The sequence below is a fragment of the Crotalus tigris genome, unplaced genomic scaffold (genome assembly GCF_016545835.1).
Source record: "Crotalus tigris isolate CLP2741 ecotype Arizona unplaced genomic scaffold, ASM1654583v1 scf7180000024372.1857965, whole genome shotgun sequence".
In the NCBI taxonomy this organism is placed as follows: Eukaryota; Metazoa; Chordata; class Lepidosauria; order Squamata; family Viperidae; genus Crotalus; species Crotalus tigris.
Window position 1 is genome coordinate 530,594 of NW_024100542.1, and position 25,992 is coordinate 556,585.

Consider the following 25,992-nt stretch of genomic DNA (forward strand, 5'->3'; position numbering starts at 1 on the left):
CTCGCATTTAAGGATAGTGAGATTTTTTAGGAATACAGCAAAAGGGTACAGTAAATGCCCCCCAAATTAACATGTTTATTACACACACAGGGAGATATAGACAAATACACATCATCCATATTTGAGTCATGGCTGAAAACTGGAAAATACAAGAGGAGAAAAATTTAACATTGAGAAACAACTGGCTGTTTAAAGAGACGTTGTGCTGCTTTAGAGTTATAGGATTTAATGTTGAGTATGTCTCAAGTGTCTGCTTAAAAAAGAGAAGTTGCTGTACATTTCAGACCAAAAAACCCCACAATGAATGGGTGTAAATATGCTGTTAAATGCAAAGAATGAGACCAGATTCTTCTTTGTTCTAGGTATTTAAAAGGCTATCCCCCTTATTCACCTTACATAGGAAGTTCTCCTACTTTCTGTCATCTGCTCCATGAAAAAGTGCCATTTTGCTGCTTGAGATTAGATAAGGTATGTAGATATAATACTGCTGTGCATATATTTGTTTTAAGAGGAAAAGCACTTTAACCATGTTTTGAATGCCAGTTAATACTGAGTCACTAACAGATTGTGGTTTTGTTCACCATTCTGTTTGATAAATCAATTGTATGGCTGTAAAAACACTGTGGTTTTGACCATATTAAATTTAAAAGGATACTCTGGCCACATCCTGAAGTATTATTCCTGCTGAAGTGGAATTTCATTTTAAAACTTGGGCTGGGTTCAAGTTTCAGTCACTGTTGTTATAGAATTGCAAGATACAGTTCTCAAATTCTAGCTTTATTTTGTTTTTGTTTTTTTAAAGCTTTTATATGCTTATATGCAGCTAAGCATAGCCCAATTTTATTTCAGCATGAGGTGATGCATGTTGAGAAAGGAAAATATTTTCTCATCCATGGTGAGAAAACGCTCGTCTTGTTTGGTACAGGTAATCCTCAACTTACAACCATTCAGTCTGCAAATTTTCAAAGTTACAACGGTGCTGGAAAAAAAGGACTAACAACTGGTCCACAAAGTTATGGCTCTTGCAATGCCCATATAGCATTGTACGTGTGGAGACACGTCAACTCTCCCCCTTTTCCCCCCCACATCTGTGCTTTTTCAACCATCCTGAACACTGGCAATCCTGGGGGGGGGAGAGTGCTGGGGCTGAAGTTCAAGTAAAGCCCTTGAGTAACCTCAGGCAACTGCCACCCTTCCACTACCCAAACCTCTATTTTAGTCCTGATGCTACTGCTGCCACTGAAAAATGCCTCTTCAAGCCTCATATTGTGGCTAGCTACTACATTGCAAGCTCTTGTTGCTCCCATCCTGACTTCATAGAACCTGCTTCGCCCACCTTCTTCCTGCTGCTGATGGAGGAAGTTCCTGGCCTGACCCTATGTATGGGAAGCTACTAAGGCTTCCAGAGGCAACTCTGGTTTTTTGTAGCCTCAGAGCTGTGGTGTACCAAGAAGCCTCTGAGTCACAGTCTATTCTTGCACTCAACCCACACTGACGCAACCTCTAACACTTGTGCGGCCTTTGCTGGGCCTCCCAGGGACTCTGCCACCCCATTATGGCAGTCCTGCACCTTTTACCTGTGACTTTCGTCCTCTTCCTGCTTAAGGACCTGTGCATCTGTAATTATGGCAATAAATAGGATTTTCTGGATTATTGTCACCAAGCAATGTGGTCACCTGACATCATGCTTTAGACCAGGGGTCCCCAACCCCTAGTCCATGGACCAGTGCTGGGCCACTTCATGCCAGCAATGGTCTGCACAAACAAGCAAAGCCCCATGCACGAGATGCAGGCAGCACACAAAACCACGCACTCTCAGATCCGTGGAAAAACCTCTTTCTATGGAATTGGTCTCTGGTGCTCAAAAGGTTGGGGACCTCTGCTTTAGACCACAATAGCTCAACAACAGTCCCAGTTATGGTTGTAAATCAAGGGTTACCTGTATGCCAGATTATATAAACTTCCTATCCTTTTCCAATCCTACCATGCAAATATAAAACCAAATCTTCCATGTTTTTCAGGAGAGGCTGATTATAATGAAACTGTTGCCAATATAGCATGGAATTAATATCAATAAATGTGTTATATATACTCAAATATCTTCAGTGACTGTAAATATCTTAAATTCAAAATGCAAGTCAAATATTCAGTACACATCAGTGTTTAAAATGTGAGGCTTTCCTTAAAAATGGAGCTAGTGAAAATTTGTATCTTAAATTATTAAAAGATGGACATAATAGGCTACAAGTATTTTCAATATACTATAGGTATACTTTGAGGCAAACATTTTCTGAGAAAAATTTACAAATTAACATATTGTATTTTTTTCCTGTGATTTTTTGGGGATCTATTTTAATTAATTGATTTTTAGGGGTGCCAGCATAACTACTATGAAGATGCCAAAGCTTATGGATTCAAAAACAGAATAATTATAGTCGCTGCAGAGACTGCAGGAAATGGACTCTACAATTTTATTGTACCTCTCAGGGCTTATTATAGACCAAAGAAAGAACTCAATCCAATTGTGTTGCTGCTAGATAATCCGTAAGTAGATTTTTTGTCCATTTATCCCAGAGATACACATTCAGATTTGGAATTTTCTATGTACTACATATTGTTGATATCAAATTTATTAAATGTGTTTTAATTCAGACGGATGGTATCACCAGTACTTGGAGACAGTCATTTATAGGAGAAATATCAGATTTATTTTATGCATCAAAGATAGAGTTTGAAATACCAAGATATAATTTTGCTACAAACAAATGACTTTGGATGCCATCGTATCAGGCACAAAGAATCAGGACCATTTGTGTAGGTTGCAACATAAACGATTTATTGAAGCCTATGCATAAGAATCTGGTCAGCTAATGATTAGCACTAAATTAGTGGCATATAAAAGTCAATGGAATTCAAGAGGGGGGAGGCAAGACTTAAGAGTCTGAGAGGCTAAACTGATGGCATCTTTTACTCTGCCCTCCAATTCCACCTCCTCTTCTCCTACACATAGAAGTTAAACAAATTTTTCATGATTATTATATTAGTACTATCATGGTCCTCCTCGTTTTCCTCCCCCTACCACTACTACTATTTTACTTGAAGTTGGAGGGGTTTTGCCTCAATTATTTAAGTAACTTTTCAGGCTAAGGGCATTAAATATTTACTATTGCCATTGAAAATAAGTAGCATTGAAGGTAATTTTCCATTGTAAACAGCAAAAGATCTTGATGCCATTTTCTTAAAAGGGAAATTTAATTTTGGCATCACTGTAGCGTGAAATCATAAAGAAAATCTGTAAAACATCACCAGGATAAAATCATATCTGTCAGTGAGAGAGAGAGGGGGCGACAAGAAACAGGAACAACGAGATGACCAACCCCCAGGAGTTTACACATGGGCAAGGAAAGCAGCAGGTCTGGCAAACAGAAGAATAGAGCTTGAAGCATACATGCTAGATAGCACAGTAATACAGGGGCAAACTAAGATGAATGAGGGGGTGGGGAGGGATGACTGGGAGTGGATGAACAGCGGATCCCCAGGCACCCACACACGCACAAAGAAAAAAAAAAACAGCAATTGGAGAGGAGAGGACAAATTTAGAAATGGCCCCTTTAAGAATTACACAGCCGATGCTAAAGGGCGGACCTATGACCCGATCCAGGGTCAAAGTGCAGAGGCAGCCAGCCACATAAAAACGGACTCCAGGATCCAACATTTTATACCCTGACGATGTCGGTAGTGTGGCCGACGAAAGCTTGGTTTTGTATATTAAACATTTATGTTTATGATTTTATCCTGGTGATCACCTTATTTTATTTCACATTATGTATATACCCGGGATTCGTGTTTTTAATACTATTAAGGATAATATATATGCTTAATATCATTAAAATGCGAATCCTGGGCATATCAATAAAAATATAAGAAAAGCGAACACCAGGATAAAAATAAACAGGACTGTTTAATATAAACAAGCCTGTGAGTAAAAAAGTTACTTACTGAGCTTTCATCAGCCAAACTACTGACGTCATCAGAGTTAAAATGCTAGGTGATTAGGGAGCTTGCCTATATACAGCTGCCTGTCTCTGCGCCTGGCTCCTCGAGCATGTCATCTGCCCATTAGTTATATTACTCTGCAATGTGTTAAATTAGTTCTCATCCGGCAGCCTGTTGGTGGATCTGATGATTGTAGATATATACTCTGCAATGTGTTAAATTAGTTCTCATCCGGCAGCCTGTTGGTGGATCTGATGATTGTAGATATATATATATATATATATATATATATATATATATATATATATATATATATGCTACTTATCCATTCTTGGCAGACAGTCATGTCAGATTTTTAATTTGCTTTTTTATTTTGGTCCAATAAAATATATTAACAATATGTCTCTAGTGAAAGTTATCTGAACACTTTAAACGTGCCCAGTTGCTTCACATTTATTTTTGCATAGATTGGATTATTCTTTTTCTAGAAAAAACCTCTGACAATGTAAGCATTCAGAGTAAGTACAGCAAAAGATTAGGTTTTTATTTCTTATTCTTATTCAAATGTACAGCCTATCACTGTCTCTTTTGAAGTTCCTAGAGTAGGTGTTGCCATGTTTTCCGTTCTTGTAATACACTTACCACATACTTAAACATCCTTGAAGTGTCAAATAATGGATCAGTACTTTTGAAATGTAGCCCTTGACATGTGCAAAACCTGGTATGAGCCTGAACGTTGCTCATTCCTACTTTATGTCATATAATGCAGAACATTCAACTACAGATAGTCCTTGACATATGACCAAACTTGGGAGAGGAATTTCCATTATAAGTTGTCATTGTAAATTGTAAATTGAGTCATCGTCACATGATTAGACCCGATTTTACAATAATTTTTACTATGGTTGTAAGTCAAGTCATGCAGTTGTAAGTACGAATCTAGCTTTACCAATGGTAAGTTTTGCTGGAAACCAGCAAAAATCATAACAAATTGTGATTATGTGACCACTGAATGCCGCAACCAGTCGGAAATGGAGAGCCAGTGTCAAGCACACGAACTGCAAGCACATGGTTGTAAATTCAAATATAATTCATCAATTCAAACTGTTAAGCAAACTGTCATAAGTCAAGGACTACCTGTTCCGGATCTCTCTTGCATAGGATCTAGCGCCCTCTCTCTCTCTCTCTCTCTCTCCCTCTCTCTCTCTCTCTCCCCCCCTCTCTCTCTGTTTAATATTACATCCAAGTTGAACTGCAAACCTCATTATGGACTAATATTTTTAGTGTAGACGTATAGGGCCCTCTAGTGTTTGAATTGAATTTTTAAAGTTCATATTTTAAATGCCATGCATGATTTTTAAGACATGACATCTCTATTAAAGTTTTAATTACATTTCGTCATAGCTCCTTATGGCTTCTAGCTGTGTTTTCTTTTTTTACTTTTTGGAGGATTTATCAACATTTCTTGCACAAGTTATTATGAGATCGAGCATCAGGCAAAACAAATACTTTAGGGAGCATTTTTATGCTTTTAATAAATACAGTGTACATGTAAATTCTTCAGTCATCCCCATAAGCATAAGAAATATCTATTTGTGTGCTTCATTACTGCTTAAATTCCATTGAATTGGTAGCATTGCATTCAGGTCTTTTTGCACTCAACATATTATGATGTATTTTGAGACCGGAAATACTTGTAAACCGTTGCATAATCTCTAAAATAAGTTTAACACATTTTTTTTAAAAGAGAAAAACGTCTCTAATACCTCCCCATACCAAATTGGGGAGATAATGAAAAATCCAGTTCTGACAATGTGCATAATAGCTATTAAGCACAACGGACACTGCCTTCTTTGCCATAACCAAATTTGTACTTTTCAAACAGCTATGCAAGCCCAAATGTAGTTTTTAATTTGCATATTTACATTGTTCCAAATTGATAGCCAACTCTCATTGGCTCTGGGCCTCTCAATCAAACAAAGTAATTACAGATGGTCCTTGACTTATGACCACAACTGAGCCCAACATTTCTGTTGCTAAGCAAGACAGTCGTTAAGTGAATGTTGCCCCATTTTATGACCTCTCTTGCCACTATTGTTAAGTGAATCACTGTAGTTGTTAAGTTAATAACACGGTTGTTGAGTAAATCTGGCTTCCCCATTGACTTTACTTATAAGAAAGTTGCAAAAGCTGGTCACACAACCCCAGGACACTGCAACCATCATGAATATGAGTCAGTTGCCAAGCAACCAAATTTCAATCACGTGACCATGGGGAGGCTGCAACAGTCGTAAGTGTGAAAAATGATCACGAGTCACTAAATGAACATTTATAATCAGGGACTACCCGTACATCAAAATCAATAAAAGTGTGATAGACCAGATGAAATGAAAGGTGGGGTTACACCCTCCCTCTCCAAAGGCAACAGCAGAGAGAGGGCCATCTGAATCTTGGGGGCACCTTATTCCAGAGCACAGGCACAGTTACAGGGAAGGCATGCTTGAAGGGTCCTGAGAGATGACACTGTTTAATGGAAGGAACCCAGAGGGTCCTGCAAGATCAAAGTGGTCTTTGATTTCTTTGAAGAAATTATTAAATTAATTGCCAGATATACGAAGGAACTTTTCACATGCCCAAAAAGATTCTCAACAGCTAAGAATGTCTCTAAAAATGTATTTATCAGAAGAAATGTGTATGAAAATCAAGCAGGATTTTACATACTGTAACATTTTTCAAACTAATGAAGAAACAGAAAAGGCAAACATATGGTTGTCAAAATAAGAGATTAGAAATATTAGAGATTTTTCCACTTTCCAGTTAAACTGTATTTAACGTTATTACTACTAAATAATTTCCAGTACCTACACACTTTTTTGTGATACTATCTTTCACTTTGTGACCCATCTGCTATTTAGGCCAGATATGCATTTTCTGGATGCAATCTGTTGGTTTCCAATGGTTTACTACATGGTGGGCTCTATTGACAAGTAGGTAAAATGATTCTTGGTACACTAAATATTGTAGTGTATTGTAGTGTGCAGTACCATGTAGTTGCATGCTTTTATGTCGTGCTAGTGTTTTGAAGTTGTGTTGTTGCATGCTTACTTGTTCTTCAACATACCAAAACTTTTAGTATATCATTAAGTTTTCCTGTTTAAAAAGAGACTTCTAGTTTCATACATGGTAATCTACGGTTGAATAGTAATTGATATACTTAACCATCTTTTTTGTTTCTGTTTATAATAGCATGTAATAAATGTTTTTTAAAATATATATTTGTATAAAATATATATTTCTATATTTGTATATTTTTGATTTTTTTCAGAGATGGGAAAGATACTATGTAGGGATGTTCTAATACTTTGCTTGTTTTAGTAGAGAATATATTTGTACCCACAGGCTTTCATATATTACATGGCAACAAGCCAAAGTTTTCATTGGTTCATTTTACACTCAGCAGAGAGCTCACTTCACTTTACTACCCCCTCAAAGATCAGTAGTATAAGAAAAATACCTCTTAACCTATTCATTGCAATTCATACTTTATTTTATACATTTTAGATAAAGCAAAAACAAAACTGGGTACTCAAAGAATGTAATACCTGGAAAAATGTCTGAAACAATTATGCTGATAAGGAACAAAGCAAGAGAAGCAATGAGAGGCAAATATAGTTCCAAATACATTGTCACTTAAAATAAATGCTTATCCATTCCTTCACCTTCATAATGCTTCTTGTCTTGCTACCATGGCACTTTTAACTGCAGTTAGTGTTCCATATTATTCTTTTCTTTACCATCCAATCCCCAAGCTTTTTGGCACTAGGGCCTGGTTTCGTGGAAGACCATTTTTCCACAAACTGGGGGTGGGGGAGGGGGGTGCACAACCTAGAATCCCTCACATGTGCAGTTTACGGTCAGAGTTTGCCCTCCGAGGAGAATATAATACTTGATGATCTGAGGTGGAATTGAGGATGCTAGCACTGGGGAGTGGCTGCAAATGCAATGAAGCTTCGCTCGCTCTCCTGCCTCTCACCTCCAGCTGTGCGGCCAAACAGACCATAGACTGGTATCGGTCCGTGGCCTGAGGATCATGGACCCCTGCTTTACCATTCTAAATGAGATATCACTATACAGTGCTATAATTCCTCCCTCAGATTGAAAAAGAGGAGGTGAGTTAATTCTATAGAGAGTGTTTATGTAAATACAGGTAGTCCTCAACTCTTGCCTACAATTTGGACCATCGCTAAGCAATGCAGTTATTAAATGTTTTTGCTATAACTGTTAAGCGAATCCGTTGCTTGTCAGAAGGCCCGTGGGAACATCATAAATGGTGATCCTATAGCCCTGGGATGCTTCAACTGTCATAAATACATACTGATTGTCAAGTATCTAAAATTTGATCGTGTGACCATAGGTCATTGCAAAGGTTGTAAGTGCAACAACTGGCTGTAAGTCCCTTTTTTTTCCAGTGGCAGCATAACTTTGAACGGTAGTTAAATGAACAGTCGTAAGTCTAGGACTCCCTGTAATAGATAAATATAATTTCATCTAAGTAAGAAATTTGTGCAAAATAAAATAGTAAAAGATATCAACTGGCTGTAGTGATTAGAGAATAGAAGGCCTATGATGGTAGGAATGTGCTTTCTCTACCAAATGCTGTATGTCACTGGCTTTAATTATACCAAGCCAGGACTTTTTTGCCTCACTTACCTATGATTATGTAGTTTATGACATTCTCTATCATTAACTAACAGTCACGTTTAATAAAAACCTGTAAATAATATTGAACTAAATTTCAGTGCTTCATCTAAAGCAGGGGTATCAAACTGCCGGCCCGCGGGCCGGATGCATCATGCCAAAACCGTGGCCACCCCATTGCCAGCAATGGGAAAAAAAAGTCATGATACATCACGACATGTCACGTGACATTGCAAGTTTGACACCCCTGATCTAAAGGGAACTTAAGGTTGCACTTATCTGGAACTAAATTACATTAATAGTTTACTTTTCATTAGCAATGTATAAAACCTAAGTTTTAACTATAAACACTGTCGTAGATTAAATTAATCACAGTTACTCATGGGCTTAAGAACTGATATCTTTCTGAGAAGAGAAGAACAAACATGCATACTCAGACTGCTCCTGCTTTGTTCATTACAAACAAAATGGAACCAGATTTAGATATCTGCTCATCTTTTCACACTAAATGATTTTGGGGATCAAGTTAAGCATTTTGAAAACATGGCATACATTTGTTTATCTCTATTTACTTATTCCTACAAATTATTTTTTTAAAAAATACCGTCTAATAATAAGACTATGGCATGTCCAGAGGTAATATGGGATTAATCCTGTCAATTGTAAGATACTGTGGAGAAGATAAAATCTATCCAAGCAGCTACTAAGAATAACTTTATGATTACAGTGTAGTCATGATTATATTATTTTACAAAACACTAAGCGTTTGTCAGAATATATGGCTAATTTATTATGAACTATATATATTTGACTTCATGTAACTTTTTATTCTGTTGCAAAAGTCTAGATGATTTGCTAAAATGTGGTGTGACATTTGCTGCCAATATGGTTGTGGTGGACAAGGAAAGCACTATGAGTGCTGAAGAAGAATACATGGCAGATGCTAAGACAATTGTAAATGTACAAACCCTCTTTAGGTAAGTGGCTACGCAATTATTTACTTCCTTTGTTTTTATGGAAATGCACTATTCCATTTACATTCCATAAAAATGTATAATTTTGACAATATAAATAGACTTGATCATATCAGATTTATTAGTGACATTAGTGACTAATCTCTCCATAAAATATTTCACTTGATCTAATATTATATATTTTAAGAAAGCAATAAAACACATGAATTTCTTTCCAATGTTACACCAAGAGTCTAGTGTATTTAGTTAAACCTAGTTTAGGAAGCAACAATGATTTTTATTGGGTGTCAAATGTTATGAGTGAAATCATCTGTTTCTGATGATCTTTGATGCTCCATCTCCATTGAACATATAAATATTCACAGTAGGTAAAGAACATATTTTGGGCATTTTGCCTGGTAATCCTACAAATGAATATTAAATAATAAATTACTATATTATATTTAACCTTTTGGTAATCTGTGTGGGTAAGTCACAGTGAAGCAGATGTCCATTGCTAAATAATTATATTGTGTTCGTTGCTTTGAATACGTTTCTGGTTACTAAGTAGTCCTTTTGCTGTTCATCAAAGAACATAACTTGATTAGGTTTGATCTATATGCCATCCCTAACTTCTGCAGCAATGAGGAATTTCTTACAAACTAGGCCTTTATAAAGCCAATTTTATTGGAATAATATAGATTATTAAACAAATTGAGGAATTCTCTAAATACAGAAATGAAACTATAGCTATAACTAAACAATTTATCAATTAATATATGGGATGATGAAATAAAAAAATCAAATAAGATTTACTAGTTATCTATTCATTGATAAAATAGCAAAGCATTCCGAGAGAAGAGTGTTATTTTTAATGGAAGAAAGAGGGAAGTTGAAACAGTAACTATTGTGTCCTGAGCCTGCAAAGGCAGGCTCGGGATGTTGCAATGGTCCCGGGCAGTTGCAAGCTGCCCGGGACCAGACTGGCTAGTGCCGGCTTCGCGCGCATGTGCGAGGCGTGGAGTGCACCTAATTGTTACCATTTTGCCCAGGGACGTTGCTAAAAAGAGTCTGAGAGGCCTGTGAGCCTCAGAGCTGTGACGGAGTGGAAAAGACTTCAATAAAGAGCTGTTGGAACTACAGAATGTGCTGTACTCATTCGCCATTGACTTGAGGACTCAACACTGGTGACGAAGGTGGGATGGCTTACAACAAACAAAAAGAAGAATTGTAAGCTTACCCAGGAGTCCAGAAGAGAGGAAGATGGCGTTAAATTCAGCACCTGGCCTGCCAGTACAGCGTCGCTGGAGGTAAGCTGGCTGATAGACCCCTTCCTTACAAAGAAGCAAGAATGGCGAAGATAGGGAGACTGTCTGAATTCGATGTCACGCATCCAGAAAGATGGGAGTCTTATGTTGCCAGGGTAGAAAATTACTTTAGAGTAAATCAAGTAAGGGAAGATGGCTTGAAGGCCGCTACTTTGCTGTGTGTCTGTGGTCAAGATGCATTTGAAATTTAGCAGCCCCTGCTCCTCTTGAATCTGTCACTTATACAGATTTAAAAAAATTATTGAAGGAACATTTTGAGCCCAAGTTGTCTGTTATTGCATGGAGACATACTTTTGAACAGAGGGATCAAAGAGCTGGTGAATCAGCTAAAGAATACATTGCAGCCTTAAGAAGAGCAGCTAAGCCTTGCGATTTTAAAGACTTAGAAGAAAGGTTGAGAGACCGATTTGTATGTGGGCTTAGGAACAGAGACTTGCAACAGAGACTCTTTGCAAAGGAGGACATTTCATTCCAAGATGCCTTGAGAGAGGTCACTGCAGAAGAGGCAGCAGGTGGGGCAGTCAAGAACATGAGACCTAACAGGAACAACCCAGAAGCCGTCTCCGTGCACCATGAGGGAGTCCAGGAGAGCTCGGAAGAAGATCCTGAAGATGAGGTGGATCATCTTTACCCAGCCAAAGGAAGAAAACAGAAGGAATGCAAAGAAAAGTCTTCAGCTGTACTCAAGTGCTTCGGGTGTGGAGGTCACCACAGGTGGACCGACTGCAGGTTCCGTTCTGCAATCTGTAGAGCATGTGGAAAGCAAAGCCACATAGCAGCTGTGTGTCTGGGCTGTCAGAAGGTACAACCCCGAGAAGAATTGCGCCTGAAAGGTACCAGGGTCCCCAGCCAAAATAGGGTGGGTTTCTGTGCATCACGTAGAAGCATTTATAGGACAGGCACACACAAGGCACTTAAAAAGAAACTGTCACTTAAGGTGAAGTTGCAAGGAGTTCCATTGGTTATGGAACTGGACACTGGGTCTGCACTTTCAATTATTTCCATTCACACATTCAGAAAGATTTGCTCTAGCAGTGGGTTCCAGGCCAAGCTTAGGCCATCCAATATAGTCTTAACAGACTTCCAAAATTCCAAGGTGTGTGTTAAGGGGGAGGCCACCCTTAATGTACAATACAAGGATTTGAAGGTCCATTAGATGTATTGGTACTTGGGGGTGAGCGCACGAGTCTCATTGGACTCGATTGGTTTGAGGCCTTGGGAATACAAGTTACAGGGCTTCACAGTTTGCAAACATTAGGTCTACAGGAAGTCTGCAAAGAATTTGCAGGTGTCTTCAGCCCTCAGCTGGGAGCATACAAAGGCCCCCCAGTTTCCTTGAAACTGGACCCCACTGTCACTCCTATCAGAGTAAAAGCAAGGAGAGTACCTTTTGCTTTGAAAGGGAAAATTGATGCTGAATTGGACAAATTGATTCAGCAAGGTGTCTTAGAACCTGTTGACTCAAGTCCTTGGAAACTCCCATAGTCACGCCTCTTAAGGCTAATGGGGACATTCGCATCTGTGCAGATTACAAATGCACTCTAAACAAGGCATTGCAACAGCATGCATATCCTGTACCTGTAGTCAGCTACATTTTGGCTTCCCTCAAAGGGGGGTGTGTTTTTGCAAAGCTGGATTTAGCACAGGCTTATCAACAGTTACCTGTTGATGAAGCTGCTGCTGAAGCACAAACTATTGTAACTCATAGGGGGGCATTCAAAGTCAAACGACTACAATTTGGAGTAAATGTAGCTCCTGGAATTTTCCACAGCATAATGGAAAACACCCTGAGGGGTATACCAGGGGTTTGCCCCTATTTTGATGATGTCCTAATAACAGGAGAATCCACTCAAAATTTAGCTGAGAGGTTGAGGGCTGCAAAATTGGAGTGTCTTCTACAGATTTCCTGGGATTCAGAATAGATGCCAAGGGCATTCACCCTGCTGAGTCTAAATTAAAGGCTATCCTGCAGGCTCCTAGGCCTAAATCTAAAGCTGAATTACAAGCTTTTCTGGGCCTCTTGAACTTTTACAATGCATTCATACCTAACAAAGCTAATGTAGCTGAGCCACTTCTTTGGCTCTTAGACAAACAGGTAGTGTGGCAGTGTTCACAAGCACATGAAGAAAGCTTCAATGAGGTTAAGGCCTTACTTACATCAAATGATGTGCTTGCACATTTTAATGAAACTCTTCCTGTGTGCATCGCTTGTGATGATTCCCCTTATGAGGTGGGAGCAGTACTTAGCCATTTAAGACCTGATGGAACTCAGGTTCCTGTTGCATATTACTTCAGAACTTTGTCTTCTGCTGAGCAGAACTACGCTCAGATAGATAGAGAAGCCTTGGCCATTGTTGCTGGAATTAAAAAATTCCATGATTTCCTATATGGCAGACACTTCACGGTTTACACTGACCATAAGCCTCTGTTGAGGTTGTTTACTACGAACAAACAAACCCCCCATATCATCTCCCCCAGAATGCTGAGATGGTCCATCTTTCTGTCAGCCTATGTTTTTTCTTTGGTTCACAAACCTGGCAAGGAAATGGGCCATGCTGATGGCCTTAGTAGATTACCTTTACAAATGGTAGAGGCCGACTCTGCCCCTGCCATCAACATTCTTTCCATTCAGGCGTTGCCCGAGTCACCTTTAAATGCCAGGGATGTGGCTGCTGAATCAGCCACAGATCTTACACTCTCTCGTGTCTTATCCTGGGTTTTGTCTGGATGGCCAGAGAGTTGTCCAGGTACTGAGTTTCAGAGTTTCTGGCTTAAGAAACATAAGTTATCCACTTTTCAGGGTTGTCTGCTGTGGGGCAGCAGAGTTGTTATTCCTACCTCAATGAGGCCTAGGGTCTTGGCTTCCCTTCATGAGGTCCATCCTGGCATTGTCAGGGTGAAGGAGCTTATGCGCAGCCATTTGTGGTGGCCAGGTTAGACAGAGAAATAGAGGCTCAAGTGCACGGATGCCACTTGTGTCAGCGCTCACGCCCGGAAATGCCTCAGGCTCCTGTACATAGATGGAAGGAAACACAGTCACCTTGGTCTAGGGTGCACATTGATTATGCTGGGCCCTTTCAGGGTCAATTCTTCTTGGTTCTTGTTGATAGCTATTCAAAGTGGCTTGAGGTTGTACCTGTCTCTTCAACCACTGCTGCCAAGACCATTCAAGTACTGAGAGGGATTTTTGCTGCACGTGGGCTCCCTGATGTCCTGGTGTCTGACAATGGTCCTCAATTCACTTCTTTCGAGTTTCAAGCTTTCTTACAGGCCAACATGATTCGTCATGCCACCTCTGCACCATTCCACCCTTTCACCAACGGTATGGCTGAACGGATGGTCCGCATCACCAAGGATGCTTTAAAGAAACTGACCTATGTGGACTGGCACCACAGGTTGGCAGACTTTCTTCTTGCTTACCGCACCACACCTTCAACTTCAACTAGGAAGAGCCCAGCTGAACTCCGTTGTGGGCGCAAACTGATCACCAAATTTGACAGGTTGCACCCGGACAGACTGCCTCCTAAGGTCACCCAACCCAGGGCACCGCGGTGTCTGCAAGTGGGTTCCCCCATATGGACCCGGAACTACGGGCCTGGTCACTTGTGGGTTCCTGCCATAGTATGCAAGGTTACTGAACCATTGTCATATGAGGTCTCCTTGGACGACGGTCGTATCCTTCGGCGGCATATCGATCAGCTGTGTACGAGACTGGACTCACCCTCTGAAGCTCCTGGGCTTTCTCCAGGGGGGAGGGAGACCACTATGGGCAAAGGGAAGGGTGTTGGCAGCAGCTGGGGCCAAACGGAGAGGCCGCAGATGGCCTATTCCAAGGTTCTGCAAGTGTTCCAAACAGGAATTCAAGGGAACAAGAAATCATACAGGCACCAGTGCCTACTCCAGCCAGGGAGTCACCCAGGGGGCATACTCAATCATTCACAACTACCATTCAGCACTCCAGTCAGGGAGAATAACCGGGAGCATCCTAATAACCCAAACATTGCAAGAGAACTGGCACACAAACAGTCAAGTTGGCCCAGTACTGCTACTGTTTCCAGAAGGAAGTCTTCACACAGGGAGGTGGTCAGAGAGGCCAATCCCAATTCTGGCACCTCAGACATAGATGGGGGGGGGCAACTGAGTATTGGGGCACTGCAGAAACCCCAGACAATCCCATTACGGGGCTTGGGAGTGAAGGGATGCGTTCCTTTGATAGGTCCATTGTGGGCTTGGAGGACTCTACAGAAATGCCAAAAAGTGGTAGACTTACAGAGGGGCCCGAGAGCCTACAGTTAGGCAGGTCAACCAGGTTCATGGGGGAGCAAAGTCCTGGTCTGACAAGCCCAGTGGGCAAGCAAGCAGACCAGGCAACAGGGCACAGTTCATGGGGACTGCCAGGGTTTGAAAGAGGGGGCAACTCCACGTCATCCTCTGCACAAGAGGAAGTAAGGGATTCTCAGAATCTAAGGAGGTCACAGAGAGTAAAATGATCTCCCAAGTATCTTGAGGACTTTGTAACCCTGCTGTCAATGCAGAGAAAGTGAGAGGGTGCCTGCTGTTGTGGAAAATGGAAGTGTGAGCACTGGGTAGTTAATCCCAGAACAATAGCCCAGTACCATTTGTGGTGTGGGTATTGCACAGCTGCAATAGATGTGCAGGTTTGGGGTTGGCACACCACACTCGTGTTGAGGTCGCGTATAACTACATATATAGTTAATAAGTCTCATCCAGGGGGGAAGGGGTGTTCTGTCCTGAGCCTGCAAAGGCAGGCTCGGGACGTTGCAATGGTCCCGGGCAGTTGCAAGCTGCCCAGGACCAGACTGGCTGGCGCCGGCTTCGCGCGCATGCGCGAGGCGCAGAGCATGCCTAATTGTTACCATTTTGTCCGGGGACATTGTTAAAAAGAGTCTGAGAGGCCTGCAAGCCTCAGAGCTGTGACGGAGTGGAAAAGACTTCAATAAAGAGCTGTTGGAACTACAGAATGTGCTGTACTCATTCGCCATTGACTCGAGGACTCAACAGTAACATACTGAATTCAATATATTAAAGAATGATGGGGAAATTAAAAAGTTTGAAGAAAGCATTTCCTGTGTACTGTTATGAAAGTGGAAAGTGTTGTGTCCTGAGCCTGCGAAGGCAGGCTCAGGACGTTGCAACGGTCCCGGGCAGCTGCGAGCTGCCCGGGACCAGACTGGTTGGCGCCAGCACTCGCGCGCATGTGCAAGGCGCTCAGCATGCCAAAATGTTGCTTTTTGGCCCGGGAAACGTCCTTAAGAGAGGCTGAGAGGTCTGTGCTGCCTTGAGTTGTAACGGGGCTACTGAAGACCAATAAAGAGTTCCTGAAACAACAAGAATGTCTCGCGCCGTCTTTACCATTCGCCGAGGACTCAACAGAAAGCATGAAAAAAATTGTAAAGATTCTGGAAAGAGCAAAGAAAGCCAAAATTTTGGATTTATGAGATGCAATATTCATTTATGCATATTTACACACAAATATATGCTAAGGGATAGATGCTACTTCATGTAGGAAGGGAGAATAAGAGAAGGATTCTGGATTTAAAAAAAACAGAGGGTGGGGGGAATTGGAAGGAAAGGAAGAAGTAGTTCCTTATCAATAACTTCTTGCCAGTGCTGTTTGGCTGGATCTGGTCAGTCCACTCTCTGGCTCTCTGAAACCATGAGTTCAGAGCTATATTGCTCCATTGTCTAATGGCTTCAGATGGCTCCACGAAGTTCCTCTGGGTTAAACAAAAAGCTGGTAAATGAGAAGGGAGAAGCTCAGAGCTAGATTGTTTGCCCTTTGTGTAGTTCTTGATAATGATTTCAGCTTTGGATGGAAATGAAAAAAAAAAGCTTAATATAACAAAAAGTGAAGGCATTCTTCTCCTTCTATAGATATTTCTGTCTTGAGAAGAAAGCATTGCCACTACCAGTTGTCCTATCAGACAAAATTATATCAGATGTGAAACAAAAGACAAACAAGAGGTCTCAAGAACAGAGTGAGGTTGGGAGGTGGCTAAGTTGGATAATGGTTTTCTTCCTGGGCTGAACAAATTGTCAAAAGGCTGACGACTCTAAAAAAGAAGTTCTACTAAAGAACCACCATATACCAGTTGCTCTGATTAATGGTAAGGCTACCAAAGAGCTCCTGGACAAACAATATTATCTCATGCAAATATTTTCCATGACACATATTGTCTTATCAAGAACCAGCAACCAGCAATGCATAGAATTGAGGGGGTTGTTTGTATTCCACTACCTTACTCTGGAAATGTTTTTTTTTTTGCATGATAATAGTTTTCATAGTTTTATTTTATTTTGCTACTAGAATTATACAGTAGAAGCATCCACATTTTTTTAAACTAAGGTCTTTTTTCAAGCCCAGGCATGCTTGCCAGATCAATTCTAGCACATAAGGGACCGAAAAAGGGAATTGTGCTCTGTAAACAGTGTTTTTTATTTCTTGTTTGGCTCACTGCATTAAGTTTGTGCAAATCTTGTATGAAACCAGGCATACAATTTAGTATAGGTGAAGAAATCATGTAAGAGATTGGTTCAGGTGTTCTGTCTTTTGCTACTTAATAGTTCCTGAAAAGAGATCATTCAAATTGTGTAGATAATAATTCCCAAAGCAAGCTTGAGAGACATCTCCTTGGTATTTTGAGGAACTGAGGACAATGAACTAGTAAGGCCATTCAACTAATGAAGAGATAGGAGAAATCTAACATGAACATGTTTCAGTTCAGACTATTTTAAACCTTATTTTGTGACAGAGGTGGTTTTATTTTTCTATTAACCATTGCTCCAGTAATATTTTGGCCATCAAACACCTATTTAAAGCCTATTCCAAAAACACTATATGTAAAACTCATAATTTGTTATGTTATGATGATTGCACTTCCGTGACAGTCATTGTTGTTTAATTTCTGAATTTCCATAGATAGAATTGACTTTGACCTTGAAGTACAATCATCATAACATAAAAAAACCTCTGAGATTCATATATAGTGTCTTTAGGAGGAAGAGAGGCAAACGAGAGGGACAAAAGAAGAGTGTGAGGCTGGGAGGTGACTAGGTTTGCATACAAACGATATGGTTTGTTGGGACATACTTATTATTTCAGTATATGAACTTCAGGACAAATATTTCAGAAAATACACAACATATCTGTCCTATATAGAAGAGGGAGGCACAAGATTAACTATAGAATACATAGGTGGGAAAAAACTCTAAGGGAATAAGATGCCAGGATACCCCTTGGATTTAGAGTACCTTTGAAGAATGTTAGAGCTCCTTTGGATAACAAATGACAAATACTAAATCTGTCCAAGAATATGTGAGAGTCCATATTCAGGATTACATCATGATAGTAAGAGAGTTGACATGAGCAGCGTGGTGGCCTACTGGTGTAGACACTTGCCTCCCACTCAGAAGGTTGAGAGTTCAATCCTAGGGAGCAGCAGATGTTTCTCTCCTAGGGTGCAAAAAAATATCTCCTGCGAACTCTATATTACGTAAGGAAGGACATTCAGCCAGGTTTATCTAGTTGCCAACTCTACCCTGAATTAAGGGATTACAGGATTGTAAAAAAAGGAGTAAGAGATATAGATATTTCTCCACTCTTACTGTATCCAAGATAATTACCCATTCATTTTGTTTTGTTACTTGTTTGGGAGAAGTGGGCTGCATGATCATTTGTAGGCTGCTATGAGGAGTGTTCTGGATAGTTGGCAAATAAAATTGCTTCATTTTCTTGGAATTGATTTCCACCTGGGTAATTGTGTCAAGAGGCCTAAAGCATGGTCTTATGGGCAGAGAAGGATGGTTTGAGCCTGTAACTCCCAAAGAAATGCACTGGGTCTTTCAGACTATAAATCTGCCATCTATATACAGTAGATACATCTTCCCCATCCCCCAGCTTGTTGAGGCCAATCAAGCAACTTACGCTCCTCTTCCAGTATGGTTGGGTCTATGTAATGGTGTTAGCTTGCTTGAGGGAGGGAGTGGTTTGGTTGGCCTTATAGGAGATAGTGTTACATCTGCTCCCCCAAGAAGCTGTTGCTGGGCTCAAATGGACAACATTCATCCAGTTTCTTTTCTGCCAAAGAAGGTGGTTGGGCTATGGTTGCATGTACCCTGGAGGAAGCTCATTACCTGGAGTATTTCAGATGTTTTTCATACCAACCACACTAGGTGGAACAGATTAGGAAATCAACTCTACCTGGGTCTGATTAACATTCATCATCATGGGGTGGAGTTTGCCTGCTTTTTTTAACCTATAAAAGTTCAATGGCATGTATATCATTTTTTCTTCCTGAGTTACCTTGAGTTAAGATAGGGATTATTGCTACCACCATTGCCCGATTGCCTTTCTGTCTCCCTCCAAAACTGTTCTTTTTTCTCTTTTTTAATTAATCAAAATCTTTCCTCTTGCTTTTGCTTCAACATTTCTCTAATGAGAAATGGCCCAATTTTCTAGCTGGTCTACATTCTTCTTTGGTTTAATCACAGGCATATGGTGGATACCTGTCTCGACCACAGCAGCAGTCTCTTCTGTGGAAGAATTTAACTGGTGTAACTATTTTCCTATGTCTGCTTGTGTGGTGCAGGCCCTAGTTAATTTTCACAAGGGACCACATGAGAAGCTGGGACTGCTGTGGAGGGTCACCACTGCTGCTGGCCCACTCCTTGCTGCCAACTCTGCACTGCTGCCCCACCTTCCATCAACACTTACCTGCCTCCTCCACTGATAACCTGCCCCCCACCACCAGTGCCCCCCCATTGATGCCCCACCCCCAACAACAATACTGCCGGCCCTGTGGACCAGACAGGGTCTTCTCTAGTTAGCATGTGCATCTTTTTTACTTCTTTTTTTATAAAAATGTCCTGCATACTTATTAATGAGGCCTTTCATCTGGGGGCTGCTTTCTCTGTTAGCATGTTCTTCCATCTCCTCTACTCACGCAGCCTCTAAGCATCCAACAAAATTTTCTTCAGATTCTTTGTTTTTTTTAAAAAAAAATAGAGAAAAAATTCTAGTTTAGAAACTTGTTCCCAAAAGTAGCCAGATAAATGGAGCATGACTTAAGTTTAGTCTTTTCATCTGTAACTTGGAATATTAATAGTGATTAAAAACACTCATCACAGAATCTGAATGTTAATAATGGTAAAATGGTTGCTTCCATATTATAGCGTCGATAGTTCACGTTTTCTTTTTTCTACCCAAAGAAAAAAAATGCCTTCTAGCAGTTTATTTGCAGTTATTTGCAGTTCAGTACTCTCTTTTTCTTCTTAATTTAACACTAATTTTCACATCACTAGAGAAATATCCAACAGATAATGTAAAAATGTAATTTAAAGCTTGCTTTCACAATTCGGAAAAGATACTTGAATAGCTAATAAAAATTATATGTCCTTAATGTAAAAAGCATTTGCAGGCTTGATTATAATGAAATTTAAGTTTGGATTATTTCTACTTTAACGACCAGTAGATGGCAGTCTTTCTACATATACTGGCAACTACACAAAGTGGTAGAATTTGGATTTTTTCTTCTACAGAAAAAAATATTTAAAAACTAAAGATTTTAGTTCAAGTTTGATAGGATAGATATAGTTCATACACTATTAGAAAAACAAATATTAGCAATTTTGAAGCTGAAGTGTAAGGATCTAGCTAACATCAAAAGTTTAGAAAGGCAGAACTTTAATATGCAAGTAGTTTTACAGAATCAAATACTAAAATGCTCTGTTTAAATAGTTACTTTTTAATAGCTTAGAAATAACATATTGGCAACTGTTATCTATATATCAAAATAATTTAATATGCATCATTGATTAAAAAAACAGTATTATTTTAAAGACTGCTGCAAATTTACCATACTTTGAGCTGCTTTATTTATTCTGGCTTTGGCATTAATTGCTGTCAGTTTAATTAAAATAAATTCTGTAATTAAAAGTAAGATGTAGGATAAACTCATAATAATGTCCTTGTGTCCAGCCAACATAGTTATCAACGTAATCATTTTTATACATGGTAGGAGCATTTAAACAGGCAGAGTGACTCCATCAGATCCCACGAGGTCTCTCTGTTCCAGAAGAGCAAAGTGCTAGGTAGGATACTGCGCAGAACCCTTAAACTCCCAGGCCTCTGGAAGAGGAGCCAAGGTTGAGGAATACACATTTTTTTTAAAAAAAGGAGATTAATTCTAAAAATGACAAATTTAAACAACATTGTGAAGAATAAAAGCATGTCAATGATAACAGAGATCTCAGCAAATTAAATAAACTACCTTTCCAGTTCTGTTGCAGAGCTGTGAAAGAGTGAGAGAAATAAGATATTAATGGATTTTGAGATAATTAGTGAGAGAACCATGGACTGAAAAACAGTCAGTAAGTCTGAGATCACATTAAGGCTGACTTCTTCCTTGAAACAATTATTAGCATGCCGAAACTCATTTCTTTGGGCATATGGTACAAGCAGATCATTATATATTTTATTTATTTATTTACACTTATTGGGCATTCAGCCCCAGTTCCCTCTCTCTCTCTCTCTCTCTCTCTCTCTCTCTCTCTCTCTCTCTCTCTCTCTCTCTCTCCCTCCCTCCCTCTCTCTCTCTCACACACACACACACACACACATACACACTGACATAGTAAGATTGGCGGAAGTAGAAGATATGATCGAAAATGAGTAAGAAGGATGAATGGGATCAAAGAGATTACAGAAACTGTTCTGGAGCTGGAAACTGTGCTGCCCAGAGATTGGATTTTGTGTTGCAGTTTGGGTGACCATATAAAACATGATAAATAAGTAAGGATAGTCAGCAGAAATCAAAATTAACTTGATGGCACATAATTAACTAGCTAAAGGTAAATACCCACTGGAACAAAATCATACACAGCATCAAGGCATAACAATTAAGTAAAATTGCCTTTCAATGTTACATTATATTTTGAAATATGTTTCAGTCCAGCAAATTTACTTCCAAGTAAGTATGTAAATAATTCCATTCTATTCCATTTAGCTTTTCAAACTTCTTATTAGCCAGGTGCTCCTACAAATATATCTGTAACAAGACAGATGATCTGATATTAGCTTTTCTAGCTCTTTTATACAGAATACCTGTAAAATCCCTCCATTTTCTACTTTTAAAATCCACAAGAGTGCAGTCTTGGCTAATAAACTACAGTTTATTTATTACAATTGTACTGAGTGTGATAGAGACTGGTTAGCTTTATTTTATAGCTTTGATTCTTTGCAGAAACATAATGCAGGTGACATCATCATTATTGTTACGATTAATAATTATACAAATATAATTGTGTTTTAAGAATACTGCATTGAATGCCTGGGTTATTCCTTTCATTTTTACTACATTGAGTTATATGAAAGTCACTCAGTTATCCTAGTCAAACCAACAGTCACAAAACACAGAAGAAGGACAGCTTGTTCTCAGCTTCAGGAATAGTGGCTAAGTACTTTAACATGGCTTGGGAACCTAAATAGCAAATTCTCATAACTCCAGTTGTCTTGTGATCATCTCAGTTAGCGTTCCACTTTTGAGAAAAGACTTTATTTTAGACTAGGGGTCTTCAAACCTGGCCCTTTTATGACTTGTGGACTTCAACTCCCAGAATTCCTCAGCCAGTCACGCTGGCTGAGGAATTCTGGGAGTTGAAGTCCACGAGTCATAAAAGGACCAAGTTTGAAGACCCCTGTTTTAGACACTCCAAATCTATGTTTCTTCAAGTAAAAAGCAAATATATCTTTTTGGAAATGCTGAAATCTCTTTCAGTATCCTCATGCTGCTATAAGCTTCTTTTTTGTAAAGAAGCTGTTACTATTTAGGGAGCGACTTATACTTTCCATAGGTAATTACAGTGCTTTTTTTCTAAAAAAAAAAAAAAAAGGTGCTGGAACTCACACACGTCATACAACCCGCCTTGCCTACCCTACAAGGTTCCATCCAAAAAAGTGCCAGAACTCCGTTCTGGGCGTTCTATGAGAAAAAAAGCCTTGGGTAATTATATTCCATTTAAGGAATATATATTCTCCAATATATTTGGGGAAAATGTATCCCCCAATATATATATTTGAGGAATATGTATTCCACTTGGGGAGCAGACCAAATGGAAAATAGAACATAAGTATCCGAATACGCATTTCCTTAATCAAATTAATTGCTCCTTACTCTCACAACATCTTCTTCCCTGTTACAAAACCTTATTTTTTTCTCCTATACATAAGATATAAGAATATTGCCCCAAAGACCTTATCATCTGAACTTTGATACAAATACTTTGTAAATGACTCTCTAGATTAAAAAAAAAAAAACCTCTCAATGAATGTTAATGCAAAGATTTGACTGATTCTTGCCTGGAAGGCTAATGTTTTCAAAATGTATAGTTGCAAGTTAAATTCTCAACACAATTATAATGTTAAGTATTGGTAAAGGTATTTTATAACCCATTCAGACAACTTAAAATATATATTAATTCCTCCGTATTGTTGTTGCTTGCAGTTACTGGAAACAAGGTATTCATCACTGTTACGGCAATTACTAATAAAGTATTTCTCTATCATATTTATGTTTTAACTTAATGGAATGGTTTATCTGAATCTCTGCAGGACATTTATCCTATTATAAGAGTCTGGTGGCACAGTGGTTAGAATGCAATATTGCAGGCTAATTCTGCTGACTGCCGACTGCCAGCAATTTGGCAGTTTGATTCCCACTGGCTCAAGGTTGACTCAGCCTTCCATCCTTCCCAGTTGGTAAAATGAGGACCCAGATTGTTGGGGGCATTAGGCTGAATCTGAAAACCACTTAGAGAGGTCTGTAAAGTACTATGAAGCAGTATGTAAGTCTAAGTGCTATTGATATAGGAATTAATTAGCTTCCACCACAGATGGCTTAGAAGAAAAATGACAGAATTTGAAATACTCATACAGAATCACGAGCATGTGATACAGAGATGGATGGATGTAATTAGTAATAGTAGTAAAGTTGGAAGGGACCTTGGAGGTCATCTAGTCCAACCCCCTGCTCGGGCAGGAAACCCTACACCATTTCGGACAAATGGCTGTCCAGTCTCTTCTTAAAAACTTCCAGTGTTGGAGCATTTACTGCTTCTGGAGGCAAGCTGTTCCACTGATTAATTGTTCTCACTGTCAGGAAGTTTCTCCTTAGTTCTAGGTTGCTTCTCTCCTTGATTAGTTTCCACCCGTTGCTTCTTGTCCTGCCTTCAGGTGCTTTGGAAAATAGCTTAATTCCCTCTTCTTTATGGCAGCCCTTGAGATATTGGAATACTGCTATCATGTCCCCCCTTGTCCTTCTCTTCGTTAAACTAGACATGTATTGGAAATAAATACACTGTACTATTCAAAAAAATTTAGAAATCAAATTTGAAATGAAATAACATTTCATTTACTCAACTGATATTATTAGAAGAATAACTGTATTATCTTCTTGGAAAAATGTTTAGGTTATTCTCCAGTCTGGGCATAATTACTGAATTAACTCATCCCGCCAACATGAGATTCATGCAGTTCAGGGCCAAAGATTGTTATTCTCTTGCTCTGTCAAAATTGGAGAAGGTAAGAAAGCTCCACTGCATTATAATAAATACATGAAATTTATTGATTCTCAGACATAATTGTCTTTTTTAATTTGCTCTGGAAACTGATAATTCAAAATGTTCTATGCTTAATCATTAGGACTATTGATACAATTGTGAAATACCTATGGAATATGATTCAATGGACTGCTGAATCAAGTAGTGAAATTGCAGATGGGAAACAAAAGAAAAGTGGCCAAGAATGAGTCTGTAACAGTTTCTTTACTAAAAATAAAACTAACAGGAGACAATTAGATTATGGTTATAAATTCAGTAGTTCAAGGATGTAAGTAGCAGAATTAGTGTGTAGTGCTAACTATGACAGAGTGGCTACTTAACAAGAAAGGATACTATTTGTAATCAGCAGAAGCCAGTACTACAGTATGCTTCCGAACCTCTTCCCTTATTCTGGAAAGCAAATGATGCACACATTCTATATGGTGCCAGAATTAGATCTTTAAGAAATTAATTTTATTGGACCACTGTGGGTAGAAATACAAATGAGCAAAATTTCGTAGCTGTATCTGGAAGCTTCAGTTGAGCAGAATACAGCAACACAGTTTCTAGATGAACGTATTATATATACTACCTCTGTTCTGCAAGTTGCATTAGTTACCAGTTTCCAGTCCAATTCAAGGTGCTAGTTTTAAGCTTTAAAGCTCTACATGAATAGAGACCATACACTACTGTAACGTTACTACTGTAACGTTAAGCTTAAATACCAGTGAATTACATATCTACTTCAAAAATAGAGCTGTATAATTAATCCAATATGGACATGGACATAGAGAGATAAATAAGGAATACTTAGATGTACTGAATATAAATGAAATTCTTAAGTTTCAGTCTTTTCTAATAATTTAAAACCCACTGAAGTAGCTGTACCAAATTGTTGTAAAATATACAAACACATCTTCTTAGTAATGAAATGGAAAATCATTTAAAATCCAAGCGTTGATTTGCTAGGGAAATGTATACTAACCAAACAGGCACTTTTGGAAAGTCAGAGTATGCAGATTTAATAACTGTCCATCCTTACCGGTGGATCTGTTTCATTTAAAAGAAAGTGTAAAGCATTAGTAAGAATAAAACAAGAATAGATTGTCATATTGAATCTGAAGTTTGAGAAAGATATCTTTAAATAGTCTCAGACAGAACCCTGTGCTAGTTCCTGAGATAATGTTGGATGCATTGCTTAAATAGATTCTAGTCATGTTCACTAAAGTTCACAAACTGATATCCCAAAATAAAATGGCAAATTCCCAGGGAGACAACATATAGCTGAATAAAAGAAATGATGGCTATTCAGACTCAATTTTAGATATAAATGAATAAAACAGCATGTCTTCTTGAAGAGATACTACCTGTTATTTTCTTCATTCATAAGAATGGAACCATGT

General features: G+C 39.1%; 1 protein-coding gene across 2 annotated transcripts in view; it reads left to right on the forward strand.

Annotated features, from left to right (window-relative positions):
• Window positions 1-25,992, forward strand: part of KCNT2 (potassium sodium-activated channel subfamily T member 2) — a 210,559-nt gene that overhangs the window by 160,349 nt on the left and 24,218 nt on the right. For both annotated transcript variants that reach the window (XM_039328195.1, XM_039328196.1), the window contains exons 19-22: window positions 363-468; window positions 2,372-2,544; window positions 9,537-9,671; window positions 24,461-24,572. In XM_039328195.1, coding sequence (XP_039184129.1) covers window positions 363-468; window positions 2,372-2,544; window positions 9,537-9,671; window positions 24,461-24,572 — 526 coding nt within the window. The remainder of the gene's footprint in view (window positions 1-362; window positions 469-2,371; window positions 2,545-9,536; window positions 9,672-24,460; window positions 24,573-25,992) is intronic.